General features: G+C 38.8%; 1 protein-coding gene across 6 annotated transcripts in view; it reads right to left on the bottom strand.

The window, feature by feature from the left end:
- Positions 1-20,342, bottom strand: part of LOC130931926 (cyclin-dependent kinase 17-like) — a 62,715-nt gene extending 42,373 nt beyond the window's left edge. The window contains exons 1-3 of one of the 6 annotated variants that reach the window (XM_057861166.1): positions 19,999-20,342; positions 10,284-10,444; positions 2,338-2,502 (exon numbers count right to left, since the gene is read on the bottom strand). In XM_057861166.1, coding sequence (XP_057717149.1) covers positions 2,338-2,502; positions 10,284-10,413 — 295 coding nt within the window. In that variant the 5' untranslated portion in view covers positions 10,414-10,444; positions 19,999-20,342. Of the gene's footprint in view, positions 1-2,337; positions 2,503-10,283; positions 10,445-19,375; positions 19,930-19,998 lie in introns of those variants that run through there. The other 5 variants (XM_057861158.1, XM_057861175.1, XM_057861185.1 and 2 more) reach the window with 5 other exon arrangements.
- Positions 20,343-21,311: the final 969 nt, after the last annotated feature.

Genomic DNA, 21,311 nt, shown 5'->3' with positions numbered 1-21,311 from the left:
CCATTTCAGAAGGGGTTGTTTTTAGTTCTGGGCCATTCTTCATAACTGCATACGGGTTTGATTGTTCAGAAATAAGTTCAAGCACGGATTCATCCATGAACTGATCAAAATACCATTTTGGACTTGGTATTTCATCTGGTGGAGGTGAGAGTGCAGGTCCTTGGAATGAAGGGTCTATGTCAGCTGCTGGGAGTTTCCTCTACCTCCAAGAAAAAACTTTGTTTACTGGAGCTGAGCTGGGCTGAGATTCATCATCATCTGGGACCCCAGTGTCATTTTCTGCATGTAGGTTATGAATTTCAACATTAAGTGTGTTTGGATTAGGTATTGCTATTGCTCCCAGTGTCTCATCATCATCAAGGCTGAAGTCAGACACGTATGCTTCAGCAGGTTCAACAAACTCTGGATCACCAATTTCATCGTCTGAAATGGATTCTGTCTCAGATAAAGCACCATCAGGAAGGCAAACCATTTCAATTGGCTTCCTTGAGTGAATAAGATCTTTGTCGGCCTGCCATAACGCACCACAAACCTGCAACCAGAGTATGCTGTAAGGTAGTTTTCTAAAAAAGCTTCAAGTCCAACAAAGATATATACTAATATAATATGTGCAATGGAATTTAGGCTACATCAGTTTTGCTCACTGAACAGTCAAATGAACATCGCATTATGCCATTGTGTTTGATCAAATCTGCCTCTGATAGTGTGTAACTTCACTCCAAATTATTTCATTTTCCATAGGATGCACCCTCAATGACAACTCAAATCAATAAGTAAACACTGGTGATAGGAAAATAACCCTAGTATAGACTGTTGCTCAAAATATAGGTAAACTAGAAGACAAAGCATGTGGCATCCATTGGTACTAGTCCGTCCAAACGTTGCAAAACCCAGAGGAGATAAAATCCACCAATTGGCATATACTGTATCTCTATATTGTCATGATTCATCTTATACAGTATTGCTTTCCAAAAAAAAAAAAAAAGGTGATTGGTAGTAATACTTACATGAAATGGATGCCTAGAAAATCCTTTCATGTGAACCCAAGATGAAAGACATGTTCAAAGTGAGAAAACCCGCCATCTGGTGAGCTATTGGGGAAACTGTTTGTTGCTCATGCACAACGAAGGTCTGCAGTGGTACTTTGAGTAAAAAAGGGCTCATAAAATATGAATGTGGATTAATTAGGGGATTAGAATTTAGTTGTTGCAAATCTGCAACACCTGCCCCGAGACGGGTTATAATCCGCTTTATAATCCATTGTGCCTTATATATGAATCAATATTGAGGTGCAACAGGTCACACAGTAACGCAGAGCGCAGCTCCATCTAACGGATGCATAACGTAACCCCAGCCTGTACTGTACTGTCTATTGTATGCACATTATCATGCGGTACTCCTTGTATATGAAAAAAAGTTTTAAAAGAGGCCATAGAAGGTGTGCCTTATAGTGCGGAAAATACGGTATTTTCACTTGCGCTATACCCATATGTATATATAAAACTGCCCCCAAGCGGCCATGTTACGCACGCCAAAGGAGAAACACAACATCTATTCAACTTGGTAAGCAAAACTTTTAAAAAAAGAAGAAAAAACTTTTTTTTTTTTTTTTTGCATTCTACTAAAAGGTTATTACCTTATTACACTTTGATTTTTCAATGAATCCATCCACTGCACAACTTATCCTCTCGTGGGATTTTAGGGTGTTAGAGCCTATCCCATCCGACTATAGGCAGGAGGCGGGGTACCAGGTTGCCAACCAATTGCAGGACACATAGAAAACAAATGCCTACCTTGGATGTTTTGGGATGTGGTAGAAAAAAAGAGTGCCCTGAGAAAACCCATGCTGGCACAGTGTGTGTACGTGCTACCCAGTAATTCCCCATTTTTGTATTTATCGAGTACAATATTATAAAAGGGGGGTGGGGGTAAATTAGAATAGGCTACCTTAATTTCATGTATTTCAAAGGGGAAAGATGATTTGCGGTTAGAATGTTTTAATTTAGAGTAGAATGAATCTTTCATCTCATGGCAATGCTGTACTTCATAACTAACACGTGAAAATAACAGTTCGCTTGTCTCATTCCTCGAATGTTTCAGATATTGCATGTTGTTTCTGTAATCAATATTGGCTTTTATGTAAAATTGCAATCCGAGTTCTTAAACTTGTGCGACAATAACCAGAGTAGTTGCCGCTCTCAACCCACTGCACACAATACGGCCTTAATTACATCACTGGATGTGCAGTCATAATTTAAGATGTACCGTATGTACACCAACCATTTTGTGTTATGTCAGAGTGTGGGTGTGTCCATGGGGGTGTGTGTTTGTGTGTACCCAGAGATCCAGTCCTGTGGAGGCTTAGATAGGCTCTGTCTCTTTCCAGCCCCCCACCCGGCTCTCTCCGCAGGGCAGTGCGGCCCAGATGACCAGCATACTGACGCAGGAAGGAGGGAGCGCTGTGGGAGGCAGGAGGATGCATGGCGCTCACCACCATTGGCTCTGAGGCACATGATTGCAGAGGAGCATTCAGAGAGAAAAGGAGAAAAGAGAAAGCAAGAAAAGGTATGAAAAAGACACAAAAGACAAATAGAAGAAAGTGAAAGAGTTGAGCCAGAGAAATACCATAATAAAAACACAAAATGAAAAAATAACAAAGAAAAAAGATGTAGATCACACGATTTTAAAGGAATGATCAAATAGATGGGATATTACAAAAACAGGAGGGGGAGGCCGAAGAGAGTTTGCGGTTTTGCTTAAGTTATCGAAACATTCTTGTTTTAGCCATACAGTGGGGAGAACAAGTATTTGATACACAGTCAATGGGAAAACCCATTGGCAGTGTATCAAATACTTGTTCTCCCCACTGTATATTTTGGTGGAAAACGTCTTGTGGACTAGGGCTGAACAATATTGGAAAAAACTGAAATTGCGATATACTGTATATTGCAATATTAAAACTATAAGAATTGTCACCAGATGATTTGAATAGCTCTGTTTGGGAAAGACTTTGATTGACTCACTATGATCACATTGTACTCATTAGAGATGTCCTGAGCCGATCACGTCATCATTAATCGGGCCGATGGCGCCATTTTTCAGAGGATCGGAATCAGGTGAAAAGGATCGGGTTTTATGGTTTTCTGCTTCATGCTCGTACAGCCTCTCACCCTCCCTCCTACTAAGCAGTGCGACCAAACAGTTTTTCTTGGTCACCAGTGATGCTGGCGTTTGGTACTTAAAGTTAACGATGATTGACAGGTTTGTAGATTTGCTCTGGCTAGAGACGCCTCAGTAACTCTACGATCAAAGAGGAGCAAATGTGTGAATCATTGTTAAGCTTGGTACAGTCTGAAGTGTGCTGTGGCAACTCTTTCATTATGTAAGTGAGAGGCAGTTCTCCACAGCATGAGCATCAAAGCAAAAAAAAAAAAAAAATTTTTTTAATTCTGTATCGGATTGGGACTATCGGCAGATTCTTAAAATCCGGTGACTCGGACTCGGGGTGCAAAAATATGGGACTAGGACATCCCTAGTATTCATATTATACTGTTTAATCCAGGCTAAGGGGGTTTATTTTTGAATTATGAAGATTGGTGTCTATAAACGGGATCCAGTAAGCCATGTCTTTGCACAATTGCTTTCATACAGAAAAACAAAACTTTACATTAAAAAACAAAAAACAATTGCACGTCCTGGGATTGCGGATGCGCACATTTCGATGGCAATGTTCAAATGATATATTGTGCAGGCCTTTTGTGAACCATTACAAAAACACACTTTTAGTCAAGTTCCTGCCAGTAAATTTTGGTGACCAAATTTTGTGTGCATCACAATCGAAGAGTGAGTAAAGGAAAAAGCTTGATGGCATGTGTCGTAATGGATGGAACTGACAAAGATTCAAAGAAAAACAGAGTGGAAAAGAAAACATGCACATAAAAAAATTAGTAGGTCTTAGCCCAAGGGGTATCAGAGATAGAAATAAAACATGCATCGGATGGGCTGGAATACTGTAGCGATGGTAAAATACAGTTGAAATGAAATGATGATGTTGGGAAAACTGCTATGTCAGCACAATTTCCATCATAATGGTTAAAAATAATTATGTTTCTCCACAACACCACATGACAAGTCCATTTTTTTAAATCCCTCATCTCCTCTGCCACCTTACATACACACAGGCTTTCATAGTATTTAGCCTGAAATCCTCCCAATTCTCTCACAGCCCTAATTAAGCAACCCAAATCTCCTCCAAGAAAAAGGTGAGGGATCAGGCCTGCTCCAGTCTCAATGTAACCTCTGATTCGCACACTAAGTAAGGGAGGAATGTTTCAACACTCTTTCATTTGGCATGATCAAGTGAAAAGTGTGTGCGAGGATGAAAGATGCTAAGTAAAAGATGTAGTGCATTGGCCAAAGTTTAATGCCCTCAATCATTTACGTCACTTTCTCCATCCTACTGCCTTTCTCCTCAGTGCTCTCTTTATTCTCAAGGAATTAACCAAAGTAACATCAGCTATCAAGAGAAAGGTTGCCATTTTTTTTTTATTGCAAAGGTTGCAATTTTTTTTCTTGCAAAAATAACTCTCGTTGAATATTAACAAATTGCAGTGCAGCCATCATGTTTCCTGAAAAAGAAAGGGCAATAAATGCACACGGAAATGTTGATGCTTGTTTTATCACTTGCTGAGAAGAAAAAAAGAAATCACTTGACTGTGGAAACCAGTGGCGTTGTAGGCCTATTTTAGGGGGGCTTCAGCTTCACACTTTGAAATGGATGTAAAGATCCAAGCTGAACATAAATGGAGTTAGTGACAAATTTGCCAGATGACACTTAATGACATCTATCATAAGCATTCATTAATGCCCATGACAGTGTCATGTCATAATTATGACGGTCTTATAAGGCCGCTGTCAAATAATGTGTTATCTATTAACCCAAATAAATCAACAAAGAAGCCACACTTGACTATAAACCGCAGGATTCAGAATGAGGAAAAAGAGTCCTATAGTCCGAAAATTACGATATTTCTAAATGGAAAAGTAAACAATTTGTTTATTTTCTGCACGTTCGCAGACAATCTGTCAAAAAACGTCTTAGTGTCAACGCCCAAGCCCTCAAGTTGTGCACGAGTGACCGCTCTCAATGCGTTGCCCCCAGAGTGAGGGATAACCGTCACCGATGAACTCTCAAGCAATTACTGTCTGCGCCCTGCTTAATGGTTTTTCCCTATTGCTTTCCCACAATGAACCGAAAAAGTGATCCGAAATGAATAAACCGCGAATTTCTTTGTGTGTTTGTAAGTCGTCAAACCGCGTATTTCTGTTTTCATTTTGCGTTATAATGGCACCAAACTTCTCACATGTCTTGTACCCAAAGACGACCAAAAATAGCCTTGTGGTGGAGAAATTCAAAAACTTTGAAAATTAACCATTATGCGATGGACCCGTCTACTATACAGTATATATTTACAGTATATACTGTATATATTGATATAGTAATAATAAATATAATCGATAATGATATATCAATTCTTGGCGGGAGCATATCAATAACCTATGTGTAATATTAGAGAAAATATCGGATCGGACGCCGACATGGGCAAAAAAAATGGCCATCGGTATCGGATCGGCCAACACGGAAAAATTCCGATCCAGACTTCCGATCCAGTTTTCTTTGAAAGTCCGGTCTGGGTTTTCCAGCGCACCGATTTACATAATCCATTCCAGCTTTTGCTTCGGTTTCCCTAAAACCCGGTCCGCATTTTACGGCACACCTTCAACACACTACATTACTGTCTCCCAATTTACGGAGAGACTTTAACGGTAAAAATGTCAGCTGTGTGGGATCATTTCACCTTAAAGGACGACAAAGACGAAGAGGCAGAGTGCAACATATGCTACAATAAAGTCAAGCGTGGTTGTAAAGCTGTAAGAAGTTTTAATACAACCAACCTAATCAAGCATTTAGCGAAATACCACCACAAACAATATAAGAAGTATGTTAAGAAAACCGAAGACAAAAAGAAAGGTCCTACGGAACTAACACTGGCAGAAATTTTTCCTATGCGTGACAAACTGGCACTCAACAGTCCCAAAGCCCAGGGAATAACAAGAGTCATTGCCGAAGAATTCATTCTGGGAGACGAGCCATTATCTCTCGTGAGTAAAGACGCACCATCCAACACTTAGAACCACGGTGCAACATGCCCAGCCGTCATTACATCCTTGAGGGTTTCGGCTGTGGAAGATTCGAGAACGATTCACAAACATCCAAATTCCGATTATTGTAATATGTCAAGTAAAACGGAACTAATACACGGGACGCAATGAGAAACAAACCACATTGCGTCCCGAGAGTAAACATCATGCTTGTCATGGACCCGGGTAATGCCATTGCTCAACTCACGGCTTTAGCTCAACTCATGCCGCTGGATAAAAAACACAAGAATACCTGACTGCTGCTGACAGCCGCTACAAACTACATCAACATCGTTTTACTGTAGATAATAGATATCATATGTATATATAACTAGATGCAAAAAGACAGACTCGACGGCGTTAGCAACATTGAAGTATTGAAAACTAGTTGCGTTAGTAAACAGCCGCCATCTTAAAGCAGGTGACTTCCCTAGTAGGCTGTTGTGAACCTTCCAAGCGAACCTAATTAACTTTTTATCTAAAATACTCCTAAATCGGCCAAATCATGACTTGAATCTATCTTCAAAACAGTTTTAAAACTTTCACATGTCGAAAGTAGACAGAAGGGAAATTATGGAATAAAGGGAGCAATTTTAACAACTTTAACAGTTGACTCGCAAAATTAAATGAATTTAATGTAGTTTAAAGCTGCTGATACAGAATGGGGACTTGAGTATTTTATTTACTGTTTTAAAATGTTAACTTGATACTGAAATAGTCCTTTATTTAAACCTGAGAGGCTTTTTATACAATTTTTGTAACTAATGCACGAAACATTAAAAGCATCTAATAGCTTTGGGGGTTTGTGGGATTTTCCACTGAGGTTGTTTGTGTGTTTTGCTTTTTTAAGACACTATACAATATTATTTGCACGTTTTACTGACTGACTATGCCATTTCTGTTTGTTATTTATAATGTTTTGTGTTTGTCACTGAATAAACAGGTCAGTTTCTTGTTACCAACCGTTGTGTGTTATTCAAACTCACCTAATTCAGCTGGCTAGTTGTTATCAAGAGTACTAAAACCTTTTTCAACATGAGTCTGACAACTAAGTAAGGAGGCTAAATAACTTTAAACTTTAACACATGCTCAGATAGGCCGGCATCGGTATCGGCCAGTATCGGTATCGGATCGGAAGTGCAAAACAATATCGGTATCGGATCGGAAATGCAAAAACCTGGATCGGGACATCCCTAATGTGTATAAAAAGCATTGCAATATATCCCCTTATCGATATATTGTCACACCCCAAGTACATATCCTGTACACACACCCACTGTCTCAGGTGACGTTAACGCCTGATGCAAGTACAGTTCTTTAAAATGTAGATGACAACAGCTATTACCACTACAGCTTTCGTTATGCTTAAAATTTGGACAAGCATAACATGAGTGCATGAGGCACACAGTTCTTTTTCAGTCTTGATGACCTGCCCAACTACGAAAATTGTAGAGGCGTCAGTGAGGTGATGGATGATGGTTAAGATGTCGTGAATGAGAAAAGCTGAGACAAGGTCTTGCATACAAATGCAAACAAAATCAAATGGGGAAAAAATGTTACATTGGCGTGTTCACTTACACCAATAGTTTGTTTTATTTATATACTTTATTTTACTTCAAATGTGTAGATAAGACTTGAAATGAAAGAAAATATGTAATTACGGACCTTTTTCACCAACTGTATAGTTTGATTCGATTTGGTTCAGTTCAATTGTGTTGATTTTAATGTCAAATTGTGTGAAAGTTCCTTGTACTACTGTTGGACATTTTGATACAGATCTATTGGAATACTACCTGCAACTGTGCAGTCGTATTTTGTATACTGTATTACTTACCTCCAGTTTGCTGATTGGTCTCAAACTTAAATTTTCCTTTCTTGTAATAACAAAGTGACAATATTAATGGTTGCCGCTCTGTTATTTGTAAACCCAAGGGCGTAGGTTTGCATAGGGACAGTAGGGACATAACACTACCAACTTTTCAGGATGCTTAAATTGTCCCCACCAACCTTTACGCAACCTTATTTGCATTATATAATGACCTCAATGATATAGGTCATTTAAATCGTCTTCCCATGTTAAGGATGGAATTAACCCTACCATTATTAAGTAAATTACAGTACTTTCAATATGTTCAGACTTATATTGACCCCTCTTCACTTGCTGAATGTGCTAGTCCATTTTTCTCCCTCAAACGCAAGTTTGATTGGCTGACGACTTGAACCCCCCTTACATTCAAACACGTTTTCACAGCCGGTGTTCTGTCAAATTTTTCACCCTGATACTATTTTGCTCCCGAAGCTTTTGTGGTGGTAAATAAGCATTCTTTTACATTCAGCTGGACTCTCAAAGTTATCCAAAGGTGCTAAACAAACAAGCGATCATTAGATTAATTAGATTATTATTTTTTGCCAGCAATGCTGAGTAGCTGTAGCAGCTGTAGTGGTAGCAAGTAGCTCTACCGATTTCACCAATGAGACGTCGCAAAAATAATCACATGACTCCATTATACCAATCAGACGCAAGCTTGCAGTTCTAGCTTCACGCCAGCCTGCTCAATCATGTGGTGTCTTTAGCAACATAAAAAATGAATTATTTGATACTGAGCGCTGCTCTCAACATGACTCGAAAGTGCGGATTTCAAGCTCTCTCCCAGTTTTTATTTGGCACTGATTGACCAAGGAAAACCGGATATACAGTATGCTCCTTTTAATTTTTTAAATATTAATTACGAAGGAACTCTTCACTATTCAAACGAGGAACTATTTTCTCCACTAGAGGGCTCTAATGCTCTTTGGACGAATAATGCCTCATTTATGTTTTGTTTTGTTTTTTTCTCTAATTTGGCATTCAATGATTTTTTTTTTTTTTTTTTTTGGTATTTCTTTGGCTTAATGTGGTTATGTAATGTGTTATTGTCCAGTATCATTATAACAACGGTTCATATACGATTGTTTAAAAAAAAAAAAATTAAACAAAAATAAGCAGTTACTCAAAATGTTATTCTTACTTGAGTATTCTTTTCACTGTATACTTGTTTACTTGTACTTGAATACAATTTTTGGATGACTAATTTTACTCTTACTTGAGTAATATTATTTTGAAGTAACGCTACTCTTTCTTGAGTAAAATTTTTGGCTACTCTACCCACCTCTGCGTTTAAATATTGAAATCTAAATGTGTTTATAAAATCCAGACACTTATTCAGGAAGTTTTCAAAATGTTTCTTTAGTAGTTTTCGAAAACAAAGGTTTGAATCGAACGGTGTACCACTGAAACCAATACATATGCACTGCAAAACCCCACCTTCTTAAAACAGAGAAAAAAACAAAAACAAAAACAAAAAAACTTAAATTCCCTTGTTTTCATTGTAAATCTACTAGAAATAAGTGAAATTATCTGCTAGTGCTTCAAGTAAATTTTACTCACTTAGATTTCTTGAAATAAGAAAAATACCTAGCTGAAAAAAAGCTCAACAGACTTATTTTAAGTAAAACGTTTGTATATATAATATAAAAAAAAAAAAAAAATTTTAAACTTACTTGTCAGAAATGTTCTTAATTCAAGAATAGATAGTGTTCAAAACATTATTAGACAGCATTTTTTTCTTGATTTTGTTAAAAACAAATGACCAACTTTTAGTTGTATGGCCTCAGTAAGAACAAATACTGTAGTAATATTTACTTAAAGTGGAAGAATATGACGCATTAATCTGTTATCCAGCCTTTAACACTCAAAACAAGATGAAGAAAATTATTTGACTAGAAATAAAGAAAAGTGATCAGATTAAGACGTTATAAATTTGCAGTGTGGAAGTTAAATAAATTTGTATTGATTTATTTTGCATCAATAATTTAGCCTGACTGCCGTTCACCCAATCTGCTTGGCCTTATTAATGTCAAGTCTCAAGCAAAAAGTGTACATGGAGGTTATGCTGTTATATCGTCCCTACCAATATTGAGACCAAACCTACGCCCTTGTGTAAACCTCATATACCACAATCCCAAACCCAGTTTAACTGAACTGGACTGCTTGGTGGGGAAGTCTGTGTGCATGTGAGTCTGCATGTGTGCGTGAATCTCACCATTATCCCGGGTTATTGATGGCTCATCCAAAGCCATCTGCTCAGCCAATTCAGATAGAGAGTCATCAACGGGTCGAGCACTGCGTAAAGACATGGACAGCCTCCGTTTGATTATCTTCATCCGGTCCATGTTCTTAGGTGCAATGCCGGCACCCAGAGATCTGAGAAGGAGAGGAAACCATCATCATGATATATTCATACCTGCTGAGTGCATTAAGACTATAAGTGAATACTGCCATTAGTCTTCATTGTATGGTGAATATAATGCTGTGCAGCTTCTGCTTCTCTCGATTATTATGTTTGCTCATTCAACATCGCTCGTTCTCATTGTTATGTACCCCACGTGCAAGCATTGCAGATGATAAACACAGTCTGGCAGAGATAGTGCAACAGAGAAAAAATAATGGCAAGGTTGCAACTAATGTAGATGCTAAAATAAAATCTGCCTTCTCGAGGAATAGCTATAATCGACACTTGCACATCACCAGTGTTATTAAGGCCATTAAGAAAAACAAAAACGAGCTCAAAAATGCATTCCTCAGAAAAATTTGTGAGGTGTCACAAAAAAACAAACTAGCCTGCACAAACTTCAACAAACAAAAATAGCAACTGAACAATATGCAAGAAAAGACTATAGTGTGGCGAGGGTTTAAAACATAAATTGCGCATATTAATCTATATGAGAAACGTGTTTCAAGCATTATTCCTGCATTTGTGTACGACACCAAAGAAGTATTTTTACAAGTTTGTCCAATCAAACTGTAGCAAACGCACAAAATTTCAGCAATTTCAGTAGAGAGATACTGTGCTGTATTCCCAGTCTAGAGAGAAGGGTAATACTTTAAGAATTGTAACAAATGCTGTCATATGCCGTAGTTCTATTTGTATGTGGGTGCCATGGCTTCTGAGAGGTCAGGACATCTGGTTTACTATCATATTCGAACAACATGCATGGCAGGTTAATTGAAGACTCTAGAGGTGTGAATGTGAGGGTAAATATTTGTTTGTCCTGTGACTGGCCAAGGACTATTCAAGGGTGTATCCCTTGGTCTCTGACCCAAGTTCAGTCGAATAGGCTAAGCACACATACAACCTTAACTAGAGAATGGATGGATATTTGTGTTTTGAGTTGCATGCACGAGATTGCAGGGGATTCTTGTTTCCACTTGAGGGTGCCATCCTCAAGTATACTTTTGACACTGTTCCGATTGAAAGAGTCAATAAAGATCTGGCCTTCCAATTTGATGAAATGTTACTCAATGCATTGTTTGGAGAGTGGAAACAATGTTGTTTAGCTGAAAATGGGACTTAAAATGAATAAAAAGAGTTTATTGGACTCCTCCAAAATAATTCATATCACACAAGTTAGTAACTTTAGTGGCCCCTTCACCCTGGATGCAATGTAGTGTATCAGTTAAATTGAACTAGAAGGACACGTAGGTGCATAAAAGGCTTGTGTTCTCTTAGTAAGACGTTTTCAGATCTCAAGTCACAAGGTATATTGTGAAGGAAAGCAAAGGGTATGCAAAAGGTTTTTTTCTTCTATGTTCCTTTAGGTCACGGGTTGGCATCCTGCTGTTCCAGAGCAGCAAGAGGCTCATTAATCCCTCTGCTGCAGCTGCTGGTGGCTTTGGAAAATAAATCAGAGGTACTGTATTAATAATGTATATTTCATTACTTTTTAAAATGTAATTCTAAATTTTAAGATTATGGTGAACTGTTTAAATTGTAACTGAAAATAATTATTAATTTACTAATGCATCTCTGGATTATTTATTCCATCAATAACTGAATCTGCTTGTAAAGAAAAATTTAAATTTTCCATTTTTCCATCCTATTCCTTTAATCAAAAACAGTAAACTAGCTCAAGCAGACACTACAGAAAATTAAAAAAAACTGCCAACCTAAATTTAAATAAGGTTCGGACAGTCTCTAAAATGAGAATAACAACATCAATCAGTGATTTGCAAATCCTTTCCAATCACAGTATTTTCAATTTAATTAATTACAAAAGCAAGGCATTACAATGCTCAAACTAATGAACTATATTAGTTTTTATTGTAGTCATGGCACATTATTAAAACATTTAACTTGAGCCACTTTTCATAAAGGCTCAGGCCGGGGCATGTTTCCCACTCTATTACATCACCTTTCCCTATTGTGTTTAGGAATAGAGGAAACTAATTGTTGAAGCTTCTTTGTAGATGAAATTATTTTCCATTCGTGCTTAATGATTGTACAACTTCAGTTACTCAAAAGTCCGACTTTGCTGTCCTAGTAGGAATATGCATCACTGAATGGTTAACTGTTTAAGAGGATAGTGATGAGAGAAGACAAATATATAATTTGGCAGTTCTGTTGTGCGAGACTGTACACCATCTCCTGGAAATACAGTAATTGAACAAATAATATTAATGTCATGTGAATTTACGAGTGCCGTTTCGCTATATTCTGACCCTCCAGCCTGGAGCTAGATGCTGCTGCGGCAGATTTTTTTTTTTGTATCTACTCCACTTCCTGCACTTCTATCTCATCCATAAGTGCTCGGCAGATGACACACATGGACACACACGCACGCTCACCCCCCACACAACAAAGCACACAAGTAGGAGCACACACTGCCTATCCATCCTCAGAAGATAGAACAAAAGCTATTCATTTCTTCAGGCTATGTCTTTCAGGCCCATTAGAGACACCCAGTTCTTTGAGGGGATTCTAATACTATGAGCCGCTATTATGACAAGTGACAGTTTTCACAATATGGTGCTTTAAGCTAACAATTGCTAGCACCCCAGTTGTACTGTATGTACATAGCTGCTATTCCAAAAATGAATATGAGAAGACTTCAGATTCAGAAGACCTAAAGAGTGAAAAATAAATCAATTCATGTTGCCCATGGATTAATTTGGGTCCCTCCCCCTTCATTTGCACATTTTCCTGGCCGATATTATTCAAACAAAGAGATTAGGTTCTCCTCATGGAACTACACCATCATCCCCAAATTGCCATGAATATAAATATGATATTAGCATTAAAGCTGACACCAATAGTGGTAATTCTTTAGTCTTCATCTTATATGGTGAATTTGCATCACCAGGAATGGAAGGAGGACTCTATTTGAACTGCAGTTCATATAAATTCATTAGGGTATAATTTCATATAACAGGCATTCACAAATTTAGATTCCAAGATGAATAGAATGACCAAAATGGTCTGAAGTACATGTAATATAATAAAAAGGCATAAGAAAACAGTTGATACAGTATTTAAAATAACTGTTATCATTTATATAGAAGTGTTATTATTAATTTTAGTAATCCATCCATGAAAATCTGTACCATACCAGTTTGTAGATCTGCCAGTGAGGGGTTTTTTTGAGTCGGTAAACAGAGCAGCACAGGCCCCTCCACTGTGTGTGCAGGTACAGTACAGTATATGTGGCTTAATGCTGCAGCATGTACAGGCCACACACACTGGCCACATGCAAAACCATTATACTGTAACTCAGACTAATGGGATGAGGGGGTGGGTAATGCCGGTGGCCACACCAGATGATGCATTCTGGCTAACATCCTGTGCCCTGTACATGATTTTGACACTTAGCTTGAAAAGTACATAACACATTGTTTTGGAATACATGTAGTACGTGTGCTGCAAAGGAGGGAAAAACAAATTTTAAAAAAGAGGTGAGCAAAGGTTTGAAGGTTAATTATCTCAAAGGTGAAATAAAATTGTCAACAACTTTGCCCTGTATTGTTCAGATGTCTGTTATTCCCCGCAAGCATGTGTGTGTCATCGACTTCGCAGGAGGGAACTTGCTGGGTTGTGGCAGGACAGAGGTGAGGTAAAGTCACACGTGTGAGGATTGCTGTGGACAAACTCAGGCAGATTTATTCAGAACTGTCACCATTTGTGTTGCTAGGTTACAGGCCCATACTGAAACCACAGTTTCTCTTTGTGAAGTGCGTCACATCACCAACCATATCACCCGTCTTACTATGCATAAACATATAGACACATGCATATCGAATATTGCAGAACATGATCCTTGCCAATGTGGCAATCCTCTGCCCCCAAGGCAGGCTAATGAGGCAAAATAGGAACTGTTTTGGCTGCATATCTGACACACTGATAGGGCCCATAATAAAAGTTTTAGTCAGGTATAATAGGAACTGTTTTGGCTGCAAATCTGACATACTGATAGGGCCCATAATAAAAGTTTTAGTCAGGTATAATTTTTTTCCTGTGCCTGGCACAAGTAGGATTTTTTTTATTGGTACAAGAATGTGTGCACTCGCATAGAAATAGACAGAGAGAACAGGCCCTTAACAGAAACCAGAACAGGGCTTGTCACAACTGACCAACGATGCACTCACTGACACAATAGCAGATATTCCAGCAAGAGCCATATTTTACACATCATTTTTTATGTTTCATCACCCAAATCCTCCGTTAATAAATGAATTACATTGTCATTTAAGGGAGTCATGATTGTTTGAGAGAGTTGTCAGCTTGAGATCAGGCAAAGTGCATTAAGACAGTTTGATGCATTTAAGGACACAAATAAAATCATCACCAAAATATTTAATCAAACGTTCGCCAATGTTATTTCATAAAGACTTGTGTGGGTTCTGAGGTAAACCCACTGATATTGTGAAATTATCACTAGAAAAAAATACATGTGCTTCCGCATCATATCACATTGCGTTAAATCGTTCTAGAAAGTAATATGAGTCAAATTTTTACCTTCTCTGTCTCCAATGCTGGCATGTTAGTTGTACAAATCTGCAAATTTGAATTTTTGGTTTAATTATTAAATTAGAATGCATGACTTATGCCAAACAAAACACAGATTGGCCTGAAACCCTGTTTGAAACAAAGATGTTTTGGTCTTGTAAAATGGTCATATTTACTAGTAATATTATCATAATGTGCCCTTGAGAAGAGCCTGATTCCAGTAAAAAGAATCTATGATTGCATGCTGTTTTTAAATTAATTCTATTATTAGAAAGGTGTTAAGCTAGAATATTGCTAATGAGAAAATATACATACAAACACTTAAATATGTGAACTTGCTGACAGGGTGCACATACAGTATTTTGTTATCATTTGCACATAATAAATCCAAGGTTGACCTTAACTCTGCATCATGATTCAATTAGCTGAAGCTGACTATGTAATGTCTACAAAGATATTTCAAATTTCTGAAAGGTTTTTATACGAATTGACATTTCACAACGAGTATGTTTACATGGGTAGTTTTTCTCAATCCGATTGAAATCAATCGGATTAAGTGAAGAGGATTAGATCTGTATTTATGAAGGTTAAGAAAAGAGATTCACATTCAATCTGTGTTTGCGTGGCCCCATCTGACACCAACTGTATTGCTCTTTTTGACTTGCGCATTACGTTACTCTCTGCCCCTACCTCTTAAGCCAAGTAATACACCAGGCACGTCTACGGCGCGTCAGCGTTGCCGCCAATTCAACGCAGTGAAACGCAGTCGTTAAAGTCAAGCAGCGTGTGCACACCAGTCGCAGTGCGGCCGCGTTGTAGAAGCGGTTCAATGCGTCGCAATTGAAAGGAACGGCAGAGAGTGTATTATTTGACGAGAGACGAGACCCTCCTGCATCAATTCAACAAGGTAGGATGAGGCAGACCGGAAGCCACTCGTTTACAAATGCAGTGGATCCAGTAAATTTCCAAAATAATATGCAATTAATTTGATCGATTTCTGCGTGGCGCTTTAACTTGAGAAAATTATAAAGCTTTTTAAAACCTTTCATAAGAAAAAAACTGATTCATTGAGGCATTTCATTAAAATACATGTTAAAATCTTTGTCATTGCGATTTTGTCTTTAGCACAGGAGCTGACCAATACGCGGGGTCTGAAAGGCAAATGGGTGTTGTATTATTATGTTTAAATTCCTGCTACACTCGCGCGATCTTGCAATCCTCGCGTGAAGCGATTGAGTCACTCCAAAGACGCTCTGCTCATAAAACACGTCCTGTGGAATGAGGGCGAACGTCAGTGGTGCGTTGACGCAACTATGACGCACCACAAACGTGCCTGGTGTATTACCAGGGTAATGTATATTGCTGCCTTCACATGCTCTGGGAAAGTTGATCCTTACCACTTGCCTATTCGTAGTTACGAGTTTGTCCTGTTCGTGTGCTTTTGTTGTCGTAGCAAAGAAAAACATAGCAGACAAGGATTTCATTTCGGTTTGTTTCGTGGCCAAAAGGGTTTTATACCTAATAATTGATCGACTAAAATAAGAAGAGATTGCATCAAAATGCAAACGCTAAGTTTATGTTTGAAACTGAACGTTTTAGCAACCACTTGGTCAAAAAAATAAAAAATAAAGAGTTTTATAAATATATACACTACATTCTGATGCTGACGTAAAAGAAAAAAACATGCAAAGTGACAATAAATCTTCTGAAAAATCTTATACTTTCTTACTATTCACAACTTCTTATTTGCGCTCCACTATTTTGAGAAGTTTCGGGCGTCCCATCTGGGAAACTTGGGTATCGTAATAAAATTTCAGTTTTTCCAGTAGAAAATACGAATTGAGGGAGTGTTCACATGCTATTTTCCACTTGGCAAGTTGTATTTACCATAATTACGACATCACATGAAAGCAGCAGAAGAGAAGAAGAGGTGCACTTCCTGCTTCACCCACGTGCTTTTACGTAGTATGCACACATGCGCAAAACGCACAGACCTCTCTATAAACCCAATCCACTCCACTTAGTAGTTCACTTGGAGCATGGAGTGATTTATCAATCGGCGTAGACTACCTCTTAAAATCCGATCAGCGGCGTTACCAGAGGGGGGGGCACTGCCCACGGATACGCTCTGCCCACCCAAAGAAAACTGGATGTAGTACTAACGGCAGTCTGGGCACCGCTTATGGTAACCCATTCATATAGTACTGATGTGTTCTAAGTTTTAACCTTTGCGTTGTTACCTCCTCTTTCACCTTAGAAAAAAAATAAAATGAAATGAAATGTTGGTTTTGTTTCTAGGGGGCGCTACACACATTTACGCATATTTTTATTTTTTATTTATTTATTTTTTTAATCAAAGTTTTCACCAGTGTTCACCTGGCTGTTGAGTTTGGTGAGTTTTGAAGCATTCTGAGGGGGTCAAAGTAGGGCTCAAAGCGTCAGCCGGACAAAGAATGGCTGCTAGGGGGCGCTACATAGTTTATTTGGAATTTGGCTTTACATGGTATCAGAGATTGCACCTGTCTTGACCTGCCTGCCGATTTTCGAGCATTTTGAAGCATTCTAAGGGGGTCAAATTGAGCTCATAGGGGAGGAACCAAAATAGGTTACCTAAAAAAAATACATTGTCACCTGCATGTCCATACTGTTCAGTTATGGATGTGTTCTAAGTGAAATAAAATAAAATCAACTTTTATTTGTTTAGACTAGAGCTGCAGCTATCGAATATTTTAGTAATCGAGTAATCGACTGAAAATCTTATCGATTAATCGAGTAATCGGATAAAACATATATTTTTTAGGTAAAGAGCAATTATAAATATACATGAGAAAACAAAACATTTTATCTAATATTGAACCCTTTTCAGTCAATCAATGTCTTTATTTCCGATGTACATTGTTGAAAACAGCCAACAATTGCCTCTCAGGTGTGACTGGAATAAACAAAAAGACCAATTCACTGCTTTCACTCGAAAAACTTTTAGATCTTATAAAAAAATATATAGTCCGGGCAAACCGTGATGCTTAGAGCTGGCAAAATTAAACGATTCCTCGAGGTGAATAAAATTACTCGGATCAGTTTTTAAACTCGAGTTACTTGAGTTGCTCGAGTATTCGTTTCAGCTCTAGTTTAGACCAAATCACAACAACAGTTATCTCAAGGAGAAAACAAAATATATTTTAAGGTGCAGTAACCCTACGCTGGATTTCGACCTACTTTAGCATTGTAGCTTTTTTTGTTGTTGTTTTTTTACCCCTCCAGGTAAGACTAATGACCAACCACACCTGGCATCCTGGTAACACCACTAAATCCGATCAAAAATACAATACGATCCAGGTGAATCCGATTGGTCAAGGTGTTTATATGAGACATTTATGTACTTCCTTAATCTGAGTACATGTAAGGCCGAGACTTGAATGGAACAACACTTCTTTATTCAGTCTGCTTCTCAGCATATGTGTCACCAACAGATCACAGAGATTCCTTTTATACTGTAATACCACACCCACAGGAAGTGCACACTATGGCAACAGCAGTGTGACATAAATATGTCACATCTGACAGTGAGCATTTTAGCCCTGTTTAGGGCAGTCATCGAACTCACTGGCTACCATATATGGGGCTTGTTGTCCCAGTTTCTTAGTCAAAATAGATTGGACGTCTAAGCCTCGTCAATGGCATTGAAAAATTAGCATTTCCAGGTGTTTTCTTTTCATTACCTAAAAATAGTCAATTGCCCTACCATGGATTCAGTTTGAAAACACAAAATTACAGACATCAAAAGTTGAAAATTGTAAAACATAACTGTAAATATTTACCCTGAAACTAATCACTGTTCCAACCTTCATTGAAAAAGGACAAAATGCTGACCAGTAGTATATCACTAAAAACATACAGGGTGCGGGCATTCCCCATAATGACAGAGTGGAGAAGGCAGCACATGCACAACGTACAATATGACCATAACAAATGTAAGAGGCCTATACATTATGAATATGACTTTCATTATATAACTTTCGGGGGACTAAAAAAATACTGCACTGATATGTGAGCAAATGTCTGGCTCAAAGCTCAGAGTTTATTATTCTGACACATATTTATGACGAATGAGTAAATTTGATGAGACACAAGAGGCACTTCATAGTTATATTGACCCTAGGCAAAACACATGCATGTTGAATCATCCAGCTGAATTAAATACAGGCTAAACTGCACCATAAAGTTGCATTATTAACAGGTTCTGTCCTCTCGCACTAGCGCAAAGGACACTGTATTGACGAAAGCGCCACACATTGAGATTTATCTAAATAATTAATCGACTTAAGAGACAGGCCGCTTGGAAAGTGAATACATACTTTAGCCGCATTCTCCCAAGGCTAACTGGTAGGTTTTCCCCTCACTTCAGGTGAAGGGACTCTTCTTTGGGACCACCGCTGTCACGCAAGCGAAAGAGCCCGTAAAAGGTCGACGTGATAGCGGCTGGCAATCAGCATTCACTTCATGAAACAGACTGTGCTGTTGGTTCACGACTGACTGAGCATGTCAAGCGATTCCTCGACCACATTCCAGGCCCTGCGTTTCCGGCTGTTTTCGCTATCTCCCCGTGGTTTCCTGACGCAACTATCCGGGAAAAGGTGAACCAAACAGGGCATAGTAAAGTTTACGTGGCCGCGGGACGTCGTGCGCGGATTGTATCGACTTTGATCTGCTATGTTCTCCGAATGGAAGAACAGATGCGGGACAACATCCAAAACTCGTTATGACTGTACTCTAAAACGTGTGCACACGTAATAACACAGTATATTGTCACTTCATTGTAGAGTGGTTTCGAACAAGAGTGCACTGTTGTGTACTACTAAAAACGTACATGCAATGACAGGTGATACGTTCAGGTATTCCGTTTGTCCTTTTCCACAAGCGGGGTCAAAACAATGAATGAAGAATGGACAAAAACTAAAATGCAACAGCGACTACTGACCTGGTTATACTTCTGTTGTGGAAGACTATTGTTCCCCTTGTGTATGGTTGTCCACGCAAGAGCACGCTCTTCCACTGCGACAAGTCGGCCAACTACTTTGCGGCAAAATGCAGCACGCAGCCCATGGGCCGTCGGGGAAGACTTGTTCGCGGATCTTTACGCCGCGTCCCACCGCCCGAGAAGATGCACGGGCGGCCTGCATTGACAGATAATTAGTCCTGACTTGGGCTCACAGACGGAGCTGTAGCAGTCGGTGCTGATCAACCATATCGCTGCTGCTCCTGCGCCTGCTGCTGCTCATGTGTGTGTGCGTCCATCTCAAGCACTGGCGGTGGCGTCATTCCGGAAAACTCCACAACAGAGTGTGTCAGAGAGAGAGAGTGAGAGAGAGGGGGGGTGTAGGGAGAGAAACCCCCACCTCAACTCTCCTCAGTTGTTGAAAGAGTAGGGGGTTGAAATAAATTCACTCCAAGGGGGAGGTCGTGGGGTATTATGTGGGAAATTAGCCACTACCCAACCCCCAGTCTTATTTTAGTATGCACCTCAGAGAAAATCTCTGAAATAATACATGTAAATATATGCAAATGATACAATAATATTCAGTGCTTCATTAGGGGTATCAAAATAAGGGTTAGTACAAAGGAAATCTGTAGATGACAACTTGAAATGGTATTGCACTGCCGTACAAAACTGTAAATAAAATAAATGTCCTGGTAAAATCACAGAAGCTTTGTGGGAACAGCCCCACTCATAAGCCATTGCACCCTTGAACTCAGAGTAGGCCCATTTGGTAATGTAAGCAAATTCTCATTATTATGTGTATTCACCCCATCAGTCATTAAATTTAGCCCACTTGCTCATATTGTTAACTGTTAATCGACCTTAAATGCTCTGTTATTGTCAATGTGCTGCACATTTTATTTATTTTAACTTTAGTGCAGAACCACTGAACTCCTTAAAAGGCACCTATAAAATCATGGAAATTTCAACTTGTAGATTTTGCAAATGGCGAAGACCAAGACTTGATGTCAACACGAAGACAAAACCTCCATGACCATCAAAATATTCGCTCTTGAGTCCCATAAAGGTAATCTGTACAATTTACTAACCCAAGGCCGGCCCAGCCTATACGCAGACTATGCAGCTGCTTAGGGCCCCTGACCACTAGGGGGCCCCAATCTGGTAACCTCATTTTATGCGTTGTTAATAGAGCTTCGTAAATAATGTGGCGCGCATTGCCGTTTATCTATGCAAACATCCATTTTCTTGTCATTACAATCTGGCAACCTGGGGAGTGACGTTGAACCTGCTTT

Source organism: Corythoichthys intestinalis, chromosome 2 (genome assembly GCF_030265065.1).
Source record: "Corythoichthys intestinalis isolate RoL2023-P3 chromosome 2, ASM3026506v1, whole genome shotgun sequence".
Classification (NCBI taxonomy): Eukaryota; Metazoa; Chordata; class Actinopteri; order Syngnathiformes; family Syngnathidae; genus Corythoichthys; species Corythoichthys intestinalis.
This window is presented reverse-complemented; position numbering and strand designations above follow the sequence as displayed.